This window comes from Chenopodium quinoa, unplaced genomic scaffold (genome assembly GCF_001683475.1).
Source record: "Chenopodium quinoa cultivar QQ74 unplaced genomic scaffold, ASM168347v1, whole genome shotgun sequence".
Classification (NCBI taxonomy): Eukaryota; Viridiplantae; Streptophyta; class Magnoliopsida; order Caryophyllales; family Amaranthaceae; genus Chenopodium; species Chenopodium quinoa.
The window spans coordinates 339,070-359,881 of NW_018744290.1; the positions used below are offsets into that span (position 1 = coordinate 339,070).

The 20,812-nt window shown below is 32.0% G+C and overlaps 2 protein-coding genes across 3 annotated transcripts; one reads left to right on the forward strand and one right to left on the reverse strand.

Annotated features, from left to right (window-relative positions):
- Positions 1-1,456: 1,456 nt before the first annotated feature.
- LOC110695065 (protein XRI1-like) lies at positions 1,457-4,956 on the forward strand. Its single transcript, XM_021872259.1, has 5 exons — positions 1,457-1,998; positions 2,118-2,362; positions 2,501-2,603; positions 2,841-3,056; positions 4,561-4,956. Exons 1-5 carry the CDS (start codon positions 1,902-1,904, stop codon positions 4,848-4,850), a joined length of 951 nt encoding a protein of 316 aa, XP_021727951.1. The 5' UTR covers positions 1,457-1,901; the 3' UTR covers positions 4,851-4,956.
- Positions 4,957-12,730: 7,774 nt separating this feature from the next.
- LOC110695066 (probable potassium transporter 17) lies at positions 12,731-20,770 on the reverse strand. 2 transcript variants are annotated; one of them, XM_021872260.1, is made up of 8 exons: positions 20,341-20,770; positions 17,459-17,678; positions 16,597-16,836; positions 16,424-16,474; positions 15,970-16,230; positions 15,691-15,743; positions 15,160-15,529; positions 12,731-13,920 (listed from the first exon to the last, which is right to left on the reverse strand). In XM_021872260.1, exons 1-8 carry the CDS (start codon positions 20,446-20,448, stop codon positions 13,067-13,069), a joined length of 2,157 nt encoding a protein of 718 aa, XP_021727952.1. In that variant the 5' UTR covers positions 20,449-20,770; the 3' UTR covers positions 12,731-13,066. The 2 variants fall into 2 exon arrangements, with proteins under 2 accessions (XP_021727952.1, XP_021727953.1); XM_021872261.1 differs by lacking the exon at positions 17,459-17,678 and having other exon boundaries at positions 20,341-20,456.
- Positions 20,771-20,812: the final 42 nt, after the last annotated feature.

The following is a 20,812-nucleotide window of genomic DNA, read 5'->3' on the forward strand; positions in this document are numbered from 1 at the left end:
CCCTTGCCGGCCACCGCACTAGCCACCTCCCCCACCCCTGACCCCTTTCCCTTCCCCTACTAAAACACCGGCGTCGACCCCTATGTCTTCCCCTCCCTAACGCCGGCCGAGATCAACCTAAACCTCATAGAAATTAAATCCCGAAACCACCTGAACCAACCTAAAACCCACTGAATAATGGTTTGACAAGGGGGAGGGGACGCTAGGAGGGTTCGTTGGTCGACATTAGGGGAAGGAGATGAATTTTGGGTCGGGGTTTGGGGAGAGAGAAAGGGTCGGATTTGGGGGTCGACAGGTACGGGGTTTGTTTTTAAGTATTGGTGGGAGGAGTTGGTCAAAGGTGACCGGAGGAAGGGAAGGTGCTGATCTATGGTGGTCGGTGGGGCTTTTGGTCGGCGACAAGCGGCTGAGCTAGTTGGGGAAGCCGACATCAATGGAGGGGAGGGGAAAAAATTGAATTATGTTTTGTTTCTTTTTTTTTTTTTTTTTTAAAGAAATTCATTTTAATTAATGCGTGTTAATTTTTTTTAAGAAGTGTTACTAATAATTAGTATTAGTTAATTAGCAATTAATTATAATTTGATAAACGATTTAAAAAATAAAAATCTGATAACCGGTCACCTCTAGGTTGTAGGTAAAATAACTTGTTTAAAGCAGACAACCTCCAAATGTCGTATTATTTATAAATAATTAAAAGGTTGACTTGTTTTTAGCGGACCGCTCAAAGTTTGTAATATTTTTGACAATTTTTCCTCAAGTATACGGTAGTTCTGGTTGTGCAATTTGGATAAATAGCCAAGGTATTATATGAAGTATATGTTAATGGTAATTTAACTTGACCAATAAAGTCTACTACACATTAAAAATTATAACAAAAAAAAGTAAAACATTACTCCTAATATACTTATATATTTATTTTTTAAAAAATCAAAATAATATCTCCCTATTTCTAAAAGTTCCTAATAATAATTAAAATTTTAAACTATTTACAAGTTTTACATTGATCATTTTTGTAATTTTTACGTAAGAGAAAAATATATTTTATGAAGAGTCTTGTTAATTTATTATTATTATTATTATTATTTTATGTATTTTAAAATATGACTGTAACTTTTTATAATTTTACAATTCATAATTATAAATATTAATAGTAAATAAATTAATAAATAAAAGGCAAGATGTTTAGAACTTGCAAAAATGAATGTAATACTGAAACTTAAGGCATGTTCTGTTCACCTTATTTTCACTTATTTCAGATCTAATAAGTTCAGTTCTGAAAAAATAAGTTCGGTTCAGGTAAAATAAGTTCTGATAAGGGTTAGTCAAGTTCAAATTACAACTAAAATAAGTTCAGTTAAATTCAGATAAGTTCAATTCAGATAAGTTAAGTTAAATTAAGATAAGTTCAGTTAAGTTCAAATAAGTTTAAATAAGTAAAAATTAGGAGTAATTAATAATTTTTTTTTTTTTGAAACAAGAGTAATTAATACTACAAAACTGAATCTAACCTGAAAATAAAACAACTTACTGCTTAGTAGTAGTGTCTTATGACATCATTGTTATAACAAAAATCTACCAAATTAAAAAAATAAAAATAAAAATAAAAATCCATGTAAAAAGGACAAACTAACGAATCCCAATAAAAACATGGCATGCTTTATTCTTTCGTAATTTTTTCTTTCATATGGTTGACTGACCATTTATTACATACTCTTCTAAAATTCATCCATTATTCCTCTCACTTTTTCCCCTTTTCTCCATCTATATATATACAAATACAACACAATCAAATTCCTCTACCATAATATATTTAAAATAGACCGTTGTCACATTTTCTTTCTCATTAAAATTAACAATCATATACTATATAGTTTAAACTTTGGCCAGAAAAATTAAATAAAATGGCATACATTAACAGCCTCCATAACAACTTCTCTTCCCTAGGTTGCTGGGATCTACACAACCTTGGAGTTCTCAACGCAGACATATCATCTTCTTGTATATTTTCTCATCTTTTTCTTTTTCTTTTTCTTCTTTTTGATTTTTTTGTTACTATTTATACGTTTAAAACTTGCCATTTTTTGGAAGTTATTTGATTCATTTTCATCTTAATGTAGATGATATGGAGAACAGTAATGCAGGATCATTATTGATGTTACCAAGTTCGGATTATGGTAATAATTACTCTAATAATCTCCTCTCGACGGGGTACCTTGAAGATGCTTTGATCGAGTTTAGTGTTCGATTTAAACGAAGACGTGTTATGGTATCTTCCAATAATGACAGTTATAATTTTGGTGGTAATTATGATCACCATGATCATGATAATCAGTTTGCAACTCGCCATCCTTTTGATGATCTTGTAAGTAATCTTTTTACTCGATTATGTCGTTTAGTGTATTTCATAATAAGGTTGTATACACCTGATTCATAGCTCGAAGTTGTACTATGTTTTTGAAATAAATATACTAATAAAAGTGTGGTTGTTGTTATTGTCTAGAGTTGTTGGAGTAACTTGTTTGCCAACTACAACATGCAATCAGAAGATCAGGAGTTAAGCCATGCAAGTTTGCTTAATCATGATCACATGCATTACTCCTTAGGTAATTAAACAATACGAGTACTAATATTTAAGTAATCATTTCTTACATAATAACACAATTGTCTAGTTGACAATAAAAATAAAGTTTTCGGTACTAACTATGACGGCATAATTTACTTCTTTTCTTCAACCAAACGAGCACAAATTAATAATGATTAATTATATGAAAAAAAGATTAGCTTTCATTGCGAAGATATTTTATTGATTTGAATTTTGTTGCAATGATATGATGGCGCAGGGGAAATTATGGAGAAACCAGCTAATAAGGAAATGTACGAGGAAGTAGTTAAAATAGAAGAAACAAACACATTACTACTAGAAGAAGCAATCACAAGTTCTCCAAAGGTTATGGACTTGTCTTCTTACTCCAAACACAATAATTCATTCAACTCAAAGTCTACAACTTTTGCTTACAACAGTGACACAATTTCTACCGATTCTTCATCAATTTCTGGTACTTTCTCTCTCCCTCTCTCTCCAGCTTTTATTCACATTATTAGTTAGAAATTACGCTATCAACATAATTTAAGGCTCTTGAGCTGCGCCCATTTGCTAATAAGAACGACGAGAAATGAACCACAATTTAAAGTTCAAACGAAGAAAGTTTAATCTTAAACCAATACTATTACAAAAAGGTCGTGTTTATTGTGTCTTATTCTCCAACGTGAGACACTACACTAAAACAGTTGTACTGACACGATCTCATTATCCCGATTCTCGACATAAAATCTAATATTAGTGGCATATACTGTATACTACAATATTTGTGGGCTCTATATTTGTGTGCTATGAACGGTACGGGTGAGGGGCCGAGAGAGGTGGAACCCTTGATATAAAAATGGTCTATACTTCCCTACGCATAACGGCATAAAGTCATAACACAAAAATCTAAATTCTAAGGTAGTGAATAATAATTCTACAAAATTAGCATATGATTGAATTTTAGAGACAATTAGATTTTCATGAGTTTGACTAGTGACAACTAATAATTTCGTACCACGTTACGCTTATTAAACTGTCTTCCTATTAAAATCATAAATAACAAGAAATGCACATACTACGTATATATGTGAACTCGAATTTCTACCACAAAATATACTTCCGCATTTGAGACTTTATTACTGGTCAAATTTTACCACATTTGCCGAATTTGAGACAATATATTGACATGCATGTGATGAAACTCTATAGTCGTGGTTAATCATGGGAAGGAGGCTACTTTACTTTAGCATAATCATAATAGAAATATTAAAAAGTGAAATATTTGTAATTATGCATGTACCACTAACCATAAAATGTAATTTTTTTTTTTTAGAAAAAAGCACGACTATATAGTTTAGTGGGTAAAAGCCGTAAAACCTATTACGCCCATTCAAAATTATTTAATAGTTATTATTAGTTTAAATTTCATCGATTGACCAATGTGATGATTAATTTGAGACGAGAAAAGCATAATTTTACTTGAAATGAAACATAAGTACGGAATAGAAGGTTAAACTACCATCCACGGCATCCAGGTTAGCTAGCTAACATTGAGCTGTTTCATCCAATTTCAAGCTTAATTTGCCGACAAGATACTTAGAGGCCCCATGCAAAATAAAGGGATATCACTACCAACGAACGTAAATAGTAGTTGCTAATGTATGTCATTAAATTCAACTACTTAGTCAAATTTTTTTAGTGGAAAATTTATGCGAACATGTCAAATCTGTTACCTATTTTAGGTGTATATAATTTAACTTTATGAAATTATTGTAGGCCAATTGATCATACAATATGAACCATGAAACCGTTATCCTAGTTCATGGAGTTTTTTATTTGATAGAATTATGTTATTTAGTTTGATATAATTGTTGTTAATTACAAATCTCATTATTATTGTTTAATATTGTGACATGTTCAAGTTTATGTATCAATTGCTAATTAAATTTTGTACATTTTACTAATTGTTACAACAGATGAGAGGGAAAAGAAGAAGATAAAGAAGGCGAACACGACTTCGAAGATGGTATACCCATTTGGGCTAGTGAAGCCTGGGGGAGAAGAGGGGGATATAACCCTCAAAGACATAAACAAAAGGATATTAATGCCTCCTACTAGACCCCTCAAACATCCTGTGGGGGACTTTGCTTGTCGCCCTGCCGTGTCGCCCCACGGCCCCGGGTTATCTGGCAAGGCCGTGGTTGCCTTGACCAAAATTCACACCCAAGGTAGGGGTACCATTACCATCATTAGAACCAAGGGTTGACGTATAATTAATATTAGGGTCAAAAAAGAAAACGAACTGTGGATATATGTACCATGTATTATAAATTTCATTGTACTATTTAGAATGTCAATTTCCTTTTGACCTAGATCTTAATATATGTACATTTGAGAAACTTTAGTACTAAAGAAATATATACATATAATTCTCTCACACACACACACTCTCTCTCTCTCTCTCTCTTTTTTAATTATCAAGTACTTTTTTTAATGTTGATGGAATGGACTTTAATTTAATCACCCTATAAATAAAATATATATATATGACTCTGTTATACTACATATAAACCTTTTCAATTCAATTAAAACTTAAATATCAATGTCCCATCCAATAAAAAGATCGAATTTAATCATCATTTAAGTAAAATAAGTTAAAAAATATTGAAATATTAAACAAAAATCAAAATTAAAAATACAGTGATAGAATTTGAAAAATAGTTATGGTTAGTTGGGTTTGTTCAGATGACATTCTTTTCTGGCAGGGAGATTTTCTTTGGAAGTCCAGAGTTGTCTGACTTTGAAAAACAGGAAGTAGTAGCAAATAGTTTAAGCAGCATAAAGTCATGCACTAGTTATCATATTGTTTTTCAGCATGGTATCAATGGTCCATGAAGTAGTTGTCTATCTTTTAGCATGTCCATATCAACCCAAACATTAAAGTTTCTTAGGTTGAAATTCAAACATTAATCCCTTTTTTATTTTCGGTTGATGACAGTTCTAATACTTACGTTCTTTTAAATTTAATATTTTAATCGTAATACTTTTCTTTTATGTATGTTTATCTTAATTTAATTGTCACATTTTTTATTTCAGGCCTAACGAGGTCTTAATCTAGTGACAAAAAAAAGAGCTTGGGTACGGTCTGTAACAGGCATAATCCTTTCCCCGGTTGAAATTTGTAATGCATGTGTCGCTCATTAACACAAAAAAAAATAAAAAACTAATAATTGAATATTAAATTGCAAGCAAGTATAAGAACAGTTACTTAAGAGTATTCGATATCGCTGTAGTTTTCTATTTTTTGGTTTTTTGTTTTTAAAAATCATATGATATATGTAATGTAATGAATCAAAAATTGGTCAACCTTATTCAAATCATGATAATTTTGAAAACTGATAACAGAAAAATAGAACAAACAACCTTTTCTGGTTTCTGGTTTCTGGTTTCTGGTTTCTGGTTTCTTGTTTTTAGTTTTCATAAAAACCAAATACTGGAAACTAAAAATGATCACGAACAAATCCTACATTTTATAATAAGATTTCTTTAAAAATTAAAATAAAAAAAAAAAACTCTATAAGATTCATATTTTTATTTAACGAGAAAGAATTTTGTATGTAGCAAACTAACAATTTATTTGGGACAGTAACACTTTTATAAGGATTGTCTGCAGGTCCTAAAGATTGAAGGGTTCCATAATAATGAGAAGTTCTTTTTATGTTTCTTTAATCTTTAGGAACAAAAGATTGGGCCCAACAACTTCAAAGTACAGTGGCGTCACCAGGATTTTCAAAGTGTGGGTTCGAAACTTCGAAAATTTGAAATCGTAATTAACAAAGGAATAAAAATATAATAATTAAATATTCAGTACATAAATGAATGAATGATAAATTCAATAATCAATATGACAATATCAAATTATCAATGAAATAGAATATCAGAAATAAAATAATAAATCAGTATAAATTAAATAGAAATTATACTATCATACGGCATTACGGCTCAAATATTCATTACTCAAATATACAGTCACAACTCACAAGCAGTCAAGCAAAACTTCAATTTCTAGAGGATTTTTCCCCAAATTAGCTAATCAAAACCACTGCTCAGTTTTTAATCAGCTAACCATATTTAAAAAATCATTTGAGACTAATAAATTATGAAGACTAATTAAAACTATCGTAATTAAAGATTTACAGTCAATTAGTAAACGAAATCCAGAAGGCAGAAAACGAAATAGCATATGAAATCCAGAAGGCAGAAAACGAAATAGCATATGAAATTCAACAATGTAACAAAAAAAAATCCCCAAATTGAGAACTTGAGAAGTAAATTAGCAAATTATAACCAATCTTCACTAAACCAGTAATATTTCAAATTCATGTAAATCAAATTCCTCAATGCTAATATACAATTATTACTATTTAGGATAAAATCTTGCCTGAATTCATAAAAACTTGCTCTGATTAGTTAAATGATCAACAAGAGAGGCTTAGCTAAGAGGACGGAAGATAAAGGAGTACCAGTCATTAAAGCTTCTTCGAGATTTCGACTCTCGAATCGCTTCGGAACAACATACTTGCTAGTCTCAGCAACCAAATCAGCCACAACTGCAATATCAAAGCACATAAACATACATAAAATCAATCAAACTAGAAAACCTAGAAAATTCCAGACAAAAAGCGGTAAAATCAATTGAAACTCGTTGAATTATAAACAAATAAATTCATATTTAACCTCGTTGGGAGACAAAATTTGTAATGTATATTAGCATATGAATTTCAATTATTCAACGATTTAGCAAAAAAAATCCCCAAATTGAGAAGTAAATTACATTTGCAAAAAAAAATCCCCAAATTCACTTACCTTCATACACGGCTGTGACGGTGGGTCTGCTGGCTGCTGCGCCGTGTTCTGCTGCGCCGGGAAGAGAAGGAGGAAGAAGTTAGGGTTTTGCAATTTGGGGGAATGAGGAAGAGGAAAGTTGGGAAGGTAAGCTCAGGAAACAAAATAAAAAAAAAAAAGTGTGAGTTATGGGTTTTGAACCCACAAACTCTTGTGTGATGGGAGGTAAAAATAACCACTGGGCTACAGCTTCACTTGTTGACATATAATACACAAATATTCTATTTAAACCTATTTCGATTTTTTTTTTTTTTATAAAAAAAAAGTTTTTAATTTTTTTCAAAAAATCAGTGGGTTCAATGAACCCACTTGAACCCACCCTGGCTCTACCCATGTCAAAGTATCAAAGTAGATTCAATCTCTTAAATATGAAAATGGGAAAAATCCCCTCCAGCCGCACACACATTCAGAGGAATCAACTCACTCACTCACTGATGTGGCCTAGTACGAGGAGTAGGAACAACGACATTTAAATTTCTTATCAACTAGGTTAGTTGGTTAAAATTTTCAGAATGATACACAAGCGATTAAAGACATGAATTCAAAATTTGTTTACATTATGTGCAATTTGAGACTTTTTCACGTCAAGGTTCATGAAATTCCAACAATATTTCCGAAAATGTGCATGTCTTCTTAACGAGTATAAGTACTCTATTCCATTGGCTCTATTTCTATGGATTTCTTTTAAGTGACTGACCATGGTTTGTTAAATCACTTTTGCAGGTTACTCTGTTCCTTGAGAACCATAAACAGGAGAATTTTCCAATTAATAATCCATATTTTATATAATAATTAGAATAAAGCTGGAAAAGAATAACAATCGATCATATACAGTATTACGGTGGCGTCATATCCAAAAAAAGAAAAAAAAAAAAATTCCTTACACTGTTTAATTCAAATATATTGCGATGTATCGCATGAGTATGTTTTTTCTAAAAAAAAAAAAAAAAAAAAAAAACTAATTATTGTAAACTCAACGACTTTCTAAAGTTTTTAGAGTATATATTACTTACTACCTCCGTTTTTTATTAGGTGACACGTATTTCTTTTTGAGAAATTTCTTTTTACTTGACACGATTCTATTTTAGATAAGTTTTATATATTAAAATGACAATTTTACCCTCCCTAATTTCCCAACTCATCTTCTCTCTCCTCCCTTTAGCAAATAATCTGATTTCTCACTCCTCCATTACCTTCCCCACTCCACCACTTCCATCATCAAATTCATCACCATAAGACCATCACAGCAACCACCACCATTTCTCTCTCTTCTCTTCCTTGTAAGTTGTAACATACCCAATTTTCCAAATAAAACCCCATTAAATTAAAATCCCCAAAGCTTCTCCTTGCTTCCTGCAACTCCACCCAACCACGCCGCGACACCAAAACCTCGCCGCCGACGACGCTACCTCCCAAAACCACTGCCGTCCAAAACCCTCAATGCTATAGAGGATCAAACCTTCAATCGTATATATGAATTTGACATTTTCAGCTAGCTAGTTTGTGCTTTTTTGTTTTCATTGCTAAAAGGAGGAAAGAAATAAAATTTAGAGGTTAGATGATCTAGAATGGAGGTGCAGACTGTGAGTAGAGGAGGAGAGAGAATGATGGTGAATGGTGATGATGAGAGAGAAAGGTGCTCGTTAGTGGTACAGTAGCTGACTAGCTGGTAAGGGTGGGTGGGTAAGTATAAGGGTATTTTTGTCTTCAACCTTTTTTTTTTTTTTCTCACTTCTCCTTGATATGTGTGCCAAAATGAAACACGTCAACTAAATAAAAACGAAGTAAGTATATTATTATTATTATTAAAGTAACTTATATATATGTGTGTGTGTGTGGGGCTAGTCACACCGCCCACCGCCGTCCTGAAATTACTCTGTTAATGTTATAGGGGTTACCCTGTTACAATTATAGGGGTTACTTAGTAATATAGCCATATAGGGGTTATTAGTTAGTTAATAATATAGGATTTACTCTGTCAATGTTGTAGGAGTTATTCAATAAATATAATACAAGTATGAGGTTACTTGATCTTTATCAGTATAATAGTGGTTATTCTGTCAATGTTATAGGAGTTACTCCGATTTTTTTACAAGCCAACCGTACAAAAAAGGGCTATTATTATTATCAAAATTAAGAAATAGTTGATGACCTAGAGCAATTCCAATGGCAAGCTAATTGTCAAATTAGCTTGTCATGCATGCCACGTAAGCTTTTAAGCTAATTATCTTCCTAGTTAGTTTCAGTCCCAATGACTAGCTATTAACTTACTATTTGCATTATTAATTTATTGTTTTCATCTTAATTACTAATTTACTTTTTAACATTATTCTTTTTGACAAGTTTTTTTCAGGCAAAGCTATTTTGGTTGGCCAAGTTAATTGCATATTCTAGCTTCAATGGTTAAGTTAGTAGCTAAGGACTATTAAAAATTGCAAGCAAGTCTGCAAATATTACTACTATTGGAATTTATTATTATTTTTTTTTTGTTGACAAACACGGTACAACTATTGGAGTTTAATAGTTTATTGTATAGTTATATATTGGCCAAAACATGCATATGGTAAGTTGTATTGAAAAATCGTAAGGTGAGGTGAGGTAGCAAATGAAAAAGGAGGAAGTGAGGAAGTGGTATTCACACCAGACCTACAAAGATTTGGTGGGCACACGCCAATAGGCAAAGGGCATTCCCCTAGAAAGGTCAATAAAGGTTTCTTCATTCACTCACAAACTAATCATTGTCTCTATTAGACAAACCTTGTTTAATCACTGTCTCCCACGATTAATGGACCATATCATCTCTTCATTACTTTTTACTTTTTTTTTTCCTTTTTCTTTTTCTGTTTTTTCTTTTTTTCTTTTTTTTTTTACTTTTTTTTTAATTTTTTTTTTTATCTTTTTACATTTGAAGGATAATGTAATATAAAAACCTTAAATTCAATTCCTAAATGGTATACATATGAGAATTTATAATGATAACACACATCAAATTTGTGTAATTAATGCTTAGTTATTAACAGACTTTACCGATCCTTTTTAGCTTTTTTTTATTGTTTTAATTTTATTTATTTATTTATTTATTTTTTCGAGGTAGAGGGTTAGTGCATTTTGATCAAATAGAAAGATTATCAAGAGCTACGATACATAGATAATTTTTCATAAAATAATTTCAGTTATAATAATCTTAGCATATAAAGATATACTCGCTTCATCTTCTTTTGATGAGCCCAATTATGATATACTATTATCTTTATAAGAGTTGAGTGAGTTAAAAAAAAAAAAAAAGGTAAGAAGGTTGGATGAAATTGGAAAAAATGTAGTTAAAAGTGAGAGTGGTAAAAATGAAGGATTAAATATAAGTGGTAAGGAGATGAAACAATAGTAAAATGAATTTGTCAACAATAAAATGAATTAGATTTGATCATATCAATAAAAACACCTTTAAAATAAAAAGTAAGACATCATAAAACATTAAAGTATAATTTAATGGCCTAATGCTATTTAGCAGTATTATTTATTAATCCTTTTTATTGTTTGAGCACATTGAAAAATACTAGATTTGATAAGCAAGGTGCACAACATATACTTACTTTAATTTTTTGATTTGTTTATAGATATGAAAGGACTAAGAAACAAAAGTTTGATAAGATCGAAACAAGTAATAAATAATTCTAAAAAAAAAAAAATAGAGTTCAGAAAGGAATATTCCCCCTAAAAAAGCTTCCGCTTTGGTATAGGTTATAGATGTAAAATTCATATCTGATTACCATACATTAAAACATTTCTAAAAAGATCTAACATTATACTTTTGTTTTGTATGTAAGTAGCAATAGACGGTAAAAAATTTCATAGTTTAATCATAAATAGTGAGTTGAACAAAAAAGAACAAAGGTAGTACTATAACTACTACTATGTATGACTGATAAGAGTAAAGCCTACTACGTAGTATATTTTAAGGCTAATTATATATATATATATATATATATATATATATATATATATATATATATATATATATATATATATATATATATATATATATGCAACCTTTAGGAATTATATAACCATCTAATTTATATTTACTAAATTAGGGTATATTCTGTTCACGTTATTTTCATTTATTTCAGGTATAATAAGTTCAGATAAGTTTTATTTCAAGTATAATAAGTTCAGTTCAGGAAAAGTAAGGGTCTGTTTTATTCACCTTATTTTCACTTATTTCAGGTGTAATAAGTTCAGTTCAGGAAACATAAGTTCTAATAAGGGTTACCCAACTACAAATTACAACTAAAATAAGTTTTGATAAAGTCTACTCAGATAAGTTCAGGTAAATTCATGTAAGATAATATAACTTCAGATAAGTGAAAATCATACAACACACCCTTAAGTTCTGATAAGGGTTACCCAATTACAAATTACAACTAAATAAGTTTTTATAAAATCTAATAAATTCAGATAAGTTCAGGTAGGTATAGTCGTATAGATAAGATAATTTAAGTTTAGATAAGTGAAAATTAGGTGAATAGGTCCACTTCAATGAATATAATTAGTGTTAGCTCAAATCCCACTTTTGACTCCTCATAAGACACAATCCTAAAACAAACTAAAATCTACAATACTGAATGGACTCTTACCAGCCCATTTGGTAATTGGGCATAAACAATGGTAACAACACGAATAAAATTGTATGTAATTTGAAAGAAAATCAATGTTCATTCTCATGCACACGTACTCAAGATGACTCCTAAATTGTAAATTTTTCTCCCCACTCAATTTTACCTTTCAAGTGGTAATGGAACAAACTTGAAGAAAACACGTGCTTGGGGGATAAAATTATGTTCCTATGGAAATTATAAGTTATTTTCTATATTAAATTACGCTTTATTCATTCCATTATCGCAATTTATAATTGGCTATTAAATGAGTGAGTTCAATTGCATAAAGATTCTATTATTATGATGTTAGATACAAATTTAATTTTTTTTGAAACAGTTTAGAAACGAGTCAACATCATGTCCGGCAATTTCGGAATAGGTTAGGGTCGATTATATTAAATATAGGTTTTAGTTCTACTTCAAATCGTCAATTTGGGGTCAAAAATGGGTTGTTTTAACCAAATTTGCCAGGCCTTAGGGCATTCAATATGGATTATGTATCTAGATTAGATCAATTACAATTCACCTGAAGCATATTTTGAAACACAGATACTATACAGAAACACAAGCTAAAATCAAGACAAAGTAATCTAAATTCTGAACTAAGGCATGTTCTGGTATTTCATTTCCATACTGTTAATAATACAATACATCAATCATCAAACAATGCACCATTATGCAAGTTTGCTTTTCTATATGTTGGTTTTTAATCGGTTCAATCTAAAACCTAAGCAGACGGTATGATTTCTGTATCTATATCTCAGTAATCAATATATTCACATTCAGAATAGAGAAAGCAATAAAGAGCGCTGTAAGAACTCACCATATCTTCAAACTATCTCCTGGCATTAGTTATGCAAATGCCCTCTATGTCCTTGCATTTGCAGAAAAAGTATCAATATTCTGTTGTCTCCCCCTGATTTCAAGCCTCGTAAAGCATACCAACTTCCATGCGCTGGGGAAGTGGTACTCCTAATGTAGGCAGAGAAGACCGACAATTGCTGTGCATGACTTCATAAAATGCAAGCATAATTTTGTCAAACCAGCTACAATTCTTACCAACATGAAACCTTGTTTTCCCTCTAACATGCACAACACCAACACTCAAGGCTTCCGCCAAGTTGGAAAGCTCTTCTTGAACACCCGCTTGATCAGATGACAAAGGCCCTGAGCAATGTGTAATATATTGCTGTAAGCATGTTATAACTTGATTCACAAGGTTTCCACCTTCAAGATGTAGAGAATCTGCATAACCATACTGGATTACGCACCCATAAATCCCTTTCAGGCCGAATTTATTGATAATAATCCTCTCCTGTGGTGCAACTTTTGGGACCAACAAGTATCGAAGGGTCGTGAAAATTGTGACCTTGTGAAGAGATTTCATGTTTTTGATGTAATGTCCAAGGACAGGAGTTAAACCATCTTGAATGTTGGAGTAAAAGAAGCAAATTCCAGGTACCCTTTGGACACCATGATCAGACAATAGTACTTGGAGTCTATCAACGTCTATCTTGTGCGTCAACTCATAGCCTATCTTTCTTTCCCGTCCATAGTACCAGCCAAACATAATGACTGCAAGGATGATAGAAATGGCAAAAGGGATCCACCCGCCTTCCGGAATTTTGGTCAATACAGCACTGACATATATGCCTTCCATCGTTATAAATGTAAAGCAGAAAAGGAACACTAATATTGGGGAGGTTCTCCAGATTACAATCATGACCAGAGTCAGAAGTATGGTAGTTATAAGCATGACCATGCTGACAACAACACCTGTCAACAATGATTAGTTATTAGTACAAGCAGCGACGAATCAAACAACTGCAGTAATAAATTGTCAGTACAGCAAGAAAATTGCTCCCACCGTCCGAAACTAGGTGTCACATTGTTTCAAGACTCTTTTAACCCCACAAACATGGTGCAAGAAATAAGGAAATAACCCTTGATGAATGTTGTGTTGAATATTTTTCCTGCTAGCATCTTACTTAAGTAATAACATGCGGAGTATTAAGAATTTAATTATATACCATTATCACAATTGGAAAGGTGACAACTTTGAGTGGACAATATGTAATGTGTGACGATAAATTTTCTACGGAGGGAAAACAATTTAAGGATTTAACACTTAGCTAACAGATCAACCACCCTAACATAGAGAAAGGTCATGCTATGTTCTATGTAGCTAATGAAAACAAAAAAAACAGAGGTACAAACAGATCAACCACCCTAACATAGAGAAAGGTCATGCTATGTTCTATGTAGCTAATGAAAACAAAAAAACAGAGGTATACCTGATCAGTTTTTATGGAGTATGTACATGCTAGTTTTCCATTGAAGAATTGTAGTTGACCAAAATCATTGGTGAAAGCCTAGGCTAGCTTGGTTATTTTATTGAGATATATATGCTCCTATGCTTATAAAGTTCAATCATATTACTTCAAACTAAAAAGCCCCATTTCTCTTAGACAAATGATGCACAAAATTCTCCGACAGAATTCAGTCAGTCCCTACTTTCTAACCTAGGAGAAATCAAGATAATATGAAATCCCAAAGTAGATGCAGGCATGCAGCCAACAAAGAATTTTTTTCTCTGGAATCAGAACCATCTGTATCCAGAGTTGTACAATGCTTTGTGAACACAGAGTGGATTACACTCATTACAGTATATATTTACTAAAAGTTCATATCGACACTCATGAATTGCAGCAGATTGTAATCACAATATTGCAGATAATACATGTGCAAAACTGTATCGATTTCAAAGACCAATACATGCTTCAACAAGCCAATCAAGGGGTGAATATGCAGACTAGATAGTAAAATATAGTCATAATAATATGCACACAAGGAAATTTCAGTTATGCAAGTATCTGAGTTGAATTGCAATGTTTTAAAAGTCAAATTATAAACATACCTCTAAAAAGGATTCCTAGATTTTACATTATATTTTCCTTCAATAATTTCAGCTTCTAGAACAACATAAAAAGCAAATCAATGTGCCAGTTATCTTACCAAAGGCATTTCCAATGTCTTTCCCGTCTCCAAAGATAAGTATGACAGCAACACATAGAATCATGAGTATGTAATTGATTTCTGGGGAGTAAACCTCGCCTTCTTTACTGCAGGAAGTGTGCACCACTTTGACCCGAGGAAAATAATCCAGCACAACAGATTGTTTGACAAGTGAAAAGGTGGCTGAAATCAATGATTGACTAGCAACCACAGCTGCAAGCGTGGCAACAACAAACATAGGCCAATAGACTTGAGTTGGTATGAATTTATAGAATCCATCTTCATGATCATGGGGGTGTCTAATGAGATAAGCTGTCTGCCCTGCATATGTGAAAACAAGAGACGGGTATATCGTACACAGAAATGCAAGCTGGAAAGAAAAAACAGGTCATTGATCTATGGAGGAAAGATTTTATAAAGGGGAAAGCCAACATCAATATAGAATGTTAAAAAGAAAGAATAAAAGAGCTCAATAGTAATAAATACTTTCTTTCTGTAAGAAGAAATAGATCGTTGGCAAGATTAACAAACCTGGATGGAACCTCTGCTAAAATGACCTAGATCAGCAAATAAGGCTTCAGAACCTGCACAAAATAAATAACGTTTATGTAAATACACACACATGTCTTTCTATGTTACGTACATAGTGTCGAGTTTAGTCCATCTGAAAATGCGTTTCTGCCAAAAAGATCAATCAATAGTAACACAATATTATATCTACATGTATAATCAAGTTCATTTGAAAGTAGATATACAGAAAAGCTTGAAACCAGTAAAACCACATGGATGACTATAGGAATTGAGGTTCACCTGTAATGCAGAGAATTGTGCCTCCAAGAGACAGCCATCCTTCTTTCCCATTTTTCAAGAAGAACAAGACTATGTAATGTGGTGATATAGCCTTGAATATGCCTGGGTAGTGCCTTATAATGCTGTAAATCCCAACCAGAGGCGTAGTCAATGTCCACATACCCATTACAGGGGAGAATAGGAAGCTCACACGTGAAGTACCAAACTTTTGTAGCAGAAACAAAAGTATGATAATTGTAGCCGAAAGGGCTTCAACTGCAGCTGCATTAGTGATATAGAAAAGTTCAATACCACAGGAGATAATATCATCCTGAATAAAAACAATTTCAAAGACCCAAAGGAAATGAATCATAGTAATATAATCTTTCAAAAAATTAAATCACCCGAAAACAGTTCCAGCTAAAGAATAAGCAACAAAACAAGAATAAAGGCTTTTGTAAGAACCCAAACTTACATTTGCTTACTTTAGGAAAAGGAGCTCTTATGCCATCAATTGCAGACAACACTAAAAAGGAAACATAAAATCAATTTGAAACAATTAAAAAAAAATAAAAAAATGAAGAGGTAAATAATAAATAAAATAAGATAGCAATACAAGAATATGAAAAATATTGCTAGAAATGAAACCTGAGATTGCAGGAGTAAGTATGCCATCACCAATCAACATGCACATGCCCAGAATTGAGATAAAGAGTAATACCCTTCTAGCCACTACACTGTTCTTAAAAATCTTGCCAAGCCTACTCTGCTTTTCTTGACCCTCATAAAGAGTAGAATTTGTAACTCCAGAAGAATCCACATCTCTCACGGAAAGAAACCCAATTCTCATGTGCCTACTAAGTAACGAATATAGAGCAAATGTCCCACCTGCAGCAGGTCAAATATTACCAGAACAATCGTGGAAAGCAATATGTAAAATTGTAATTCAGCAAAACTGATTTTCGAACGTAGTAAAAATTCAAACACCAGTGTAATTTCATACAATTATTCAAAACGTCCACTAGTCCGGATTGCACATTAGTACAGCACTAGTGCATTGATGTACAAGCTAGTTAGAATACTTATCTCAGCAGATCAATTTCAGAGATCTACTTTGCGACATACATGAAAAGACAGTATGACATTCTGCTCCAAACAAACTAATATACATAGTACTAATTTGTCATATTTTAAGCTAACATCAAGGTCTTATCAACATGATGCTGGACAAGGCAAGGTGCACTAAGAAAATCAACAATACATTTTGGTTTCCCTTGTTCAAATAAGCTATACACACCCATATCTCAAAATGGAAGCCAAGAACAACCTCTCCACATTTGCACTGGCCTAAAATTTACAGCACACATGGGCAAAGTGGCACTGATGATACTACTCATAAGCTGTAACTACAAAAGACCAAGAGCTAAGCACGTCAAAAGTATATGAGCTACAACAGCCTAAATTCATAGGAGATAAATTATGCATCCAATAAACAAACAATTGCTATTACCTTCCCCTTGATCATCAGCTTTGAGTGCAATGCACGCATACTTGACAACCCCAATGAGGCTAAGAGTCCAAAACATAATACAATAAATTCCCAAGTAGTCTTCTTCAGTGGGAGATTTCAAGGGCATTGAAGGATACACATAAAGTGGGGATGTCACGAGTCCTCCAAAAACCACTCCTAGTGTCTTGTATGCAAGAAATATTGTACGCCATCGACTTGACTGATAATTCAATTAACATAAAATGGGGATGTCACTAGTCCTCCAAAAAGTACGCATCAAAAGACAAATTTTATTTAAGCTTACATGTGCGCAACAATGGAAAAGTTATGCAAACATGATATTTCAAAATCATGGCTGCATATAAAATGTAAAGAAAACAAAACGACGTAATAGATGTAACTTATGTTTTTTATTTCATGCTCAAAGATATTTTTTACCCTCGATTTATATATTTCACAGCAACAAGATCCACTCCATGTTTTTAATTGATGGTTGGATAAGCAGGACAAGATGAGGAAAATAGAGGGTTATTTGGGACATTGTTGTTTTGAGAAACTTAGGTGTCATAAAAATATGATAGGAAATGAAGGAAAAAAAATGGAGAGCATCCTTAACACACATACACCACACAATTATTTAACTAGATTTTGTAAAATTATTGACTTTTCAAACAATAGACATAATTAATAGTAAGGACCATGATTACAATTATTGATATGGAAGCAAATATATGACATCTTATATACCACCTCTCCAAATATAACGAAAAAAACATGATAAATTTATGGAAGAAAAACTGTGCAACAAACTAATATGCAACATATTACTTTCAAATCATATTTTATTCATGGCCAAAAATCAATTTTTTTTTAAAAAGAAAATACATATAAAAAAGAATGGTGTTAATTAAGGGTAGGATTTATTCATACATTTCCCATAATTTTTTTTTTATCATCAATAAGGTCGTTCACTACCTCCTAGATCAAACAAAAATTATAAATCCTAATTAACTCCTAAAAAAGTCCAGTGGTAAGTTTGGAATCAGTCCACAAGGACTATGGGACAATAATCTATGCTAATAAAACAATAAGCTAGGTCGAAGAAATATTTTGGTTGAGAAATCTAACAACTAGTATGCAACTAAATGAAAAGAACTCAAGTATAAACAATACTAGGGTAAAGATCCACTTTGATCAATTAATTTACAATTCAATTACTCAATACACATGCAAGCACCAATTGCAATGAACCTTAGCCAACTCACAAAAGTTCTCTCAATAGCTTCATATCTAGCTCTCGCATACAATTCTAAGTTAATGAAGTACACAGTCAAGAGTTAGCTAAGTAAATGCAATGCAAATGTCCTTATTCCCATGCCAAACAAAAGCATATGTACTCCATGAATCAAGAGCTCTAGGTTAACTACTCCATCTATTCAAAACCTTACAACATCCACCAATTTACCAAATAAAAGAGCAACTTCATACCAATGAATTCCAAATTAATATCACAAAGCTTCAGTCAACTCCTAGCAAGCAAAAAACTACTCAAACATGATTAACAAACAAAGTAAAATCACAAATTTCAAGTATATTGATGAAAATGAAACTAAATCTAAGAGCTTTTGAGAAATTAGAAGCCAAAACAATCTAAGCGTGAACAATTAAACTAATAAAAGCATTTAAAATACAATTTGTAGTTGTTGATACAGTAAATGTAGTCGTTGAATATTAAAGTACTATAAAAACCATATACTATATTTTCAAAAAGTAATCTTAACTTGTCAAATTGAAGCACTACTTCTACTCTCGGTTGGTATCTGAGATAGAGTTTGGGTAGCTTTTCTCAAATGTTAAAAATATTAGCGTTTCAAAGGTAGTGGATATTGTTTGTCAATTTTGATTACTTTAGTTAAATATTTTTTAAATAATATGCATGATTTTTTTTTAACAAATTCAACTCCACCGAATAAAGGTCTTGTTTGAGAAAGAACTTTTAGGAGAGCTTTTAGCTTATTGAGGCCTAATATAGACTTGACCATTTTTAAAAAGTTAATTTGGGAGTTTGATAAACAACTTATTAAAAGAGCATTTTGGGCTAAAAAACTCTTTGAAAAAACTCATTACATAACCAACAATTTATGACCACACTTAAATAACCAACAATTTATGACTACACTTACATAACCAACAATTTATGACTAGTTAGACAAACTAGCTATATCGATCAATTATAAAATATCTATCAAACATGGAGAAAACCCCAGCCACCAACACAACATTTTAACAAGTTCAACTCAACCCCATAAAACTTCGAGTGGATCAAAGTGTAGCATTTAAAAAAAGACGGGAGGGAGAATTAACATTCAATAGCTGCTTTAGTCAACGGTTACTTTGAGTCTTTGACAATTAACCTCTATCGACTACTAATTGAGAGCTATCAACTACTTGACAGCAAAGAGTTACCCGTGATAGCTAATTTTGACAAATAGTACCTTTGTCAAAATGCTAATTGCTAGCTAAAACAATACCGCCAAACAAGACCATAAGCTTAAAAAATAAAAGTTGAGACCCACTAGGCCACTAGACAGAGTCTTGACTGGAATTTTTTTTTCGAGGGATGACCAGAATTTAATAAGCAGTGATGCAATCTTAACAAAAAAATAATTTTTGAGGCGATAAAATATAAATCAGTTGAGTCTCTTATTCATCCAACTCATTATTTTCTCTCTATTTTTACAATTCAAATGATTATGGGGTAAGTAAATTAGAACGAGTAGAATGCGACATGAAGTATATAACACAAAAATAGAAATTAAATTATAGTCGTTGTAACTGTAAGCATAACAAAGCATAAAAATAAAAACAGCAGAAAATCATACCTTAACAATGAGGGTAGAGATAGGAAGGTGACCGTTGGAGTCAGAATCAACAACAATGGTGGTAGAAAGGGGTATTGATGATGGAATATGGGCATTAAAAACTGACATTGTTGATAAGAATAACCAATGTTAGAGAGAAAGAAAAACAGAGCAGAATGAGAGTGAAAATGGCCAGAAATTGGGGATTTATACCCTTTTTAATAGAAGTGGATCCTTAATTTGAGTAAGCGCCGCCTTTAAGTGTTTTTAGAAATTGACAAATGATATCAGCATATCACTACACAACTTAAAAAGTTAGTGATTGATTTCACAGGAATTGACTTGTTTTCACGTTTTTTAAATTGTTTTTTTGGGTGATTGCTGGTTGATAATGATGATGATAGATAAAAGGTCAGACACTCAGACTGGGTGTTGGTCGCACAATAATATTTTTTTTTCTTTTTCTTTTGTGTTTATCTTTTAACTTGGAGGA

Excerpts from the sequence above, each read along its gene's own strand:
- LOC110695065 (XM_021872259.1), top strand. The coding sequence starts at position 1,902 with ATGGCATACATTAACAGCCTCCATAACAACTTCTCTTCCCTAGGTTGC. Across the intron at positions 1,999-2,117 it reads CGCAGACATATCATCTTCTT|ATGATATGGAGAACAGTAAT; the intron begins GTATATTTTCTC and ends ATCTTAATGTAG. Across the intron at positions 3,057-4,560 it reads CGATTCTTCATCAATTTCTG|ATGAGAGGGAAAAGAAGAAG; the intron begins GTACTTTCTCTC and ends TTGTTACAACAG.
- LOC110695066 (XM_021872260.1), bottom strand. The coding sequence starts at position 20,448 with ATGTCAGTTTTTAATGCCCATATTCCATCATCAATACCCCTTTCTACC. Across the intron at positions 16,837-17,458 it reads AGCTGATGATCAAGGGGAAG|GTGGGACATTTGCTCTATAT; the intron begins GTAATAGCAATT and ends GACCTGCTGCAG. Across the intron at positions 15,744-15,969 it reads CACAATTCTCTGCATTACAG|GTTCTGAAGCCTTATTTGCT; the intron begins GTGAACCTCAAT and ends TATTTTGTGCAG.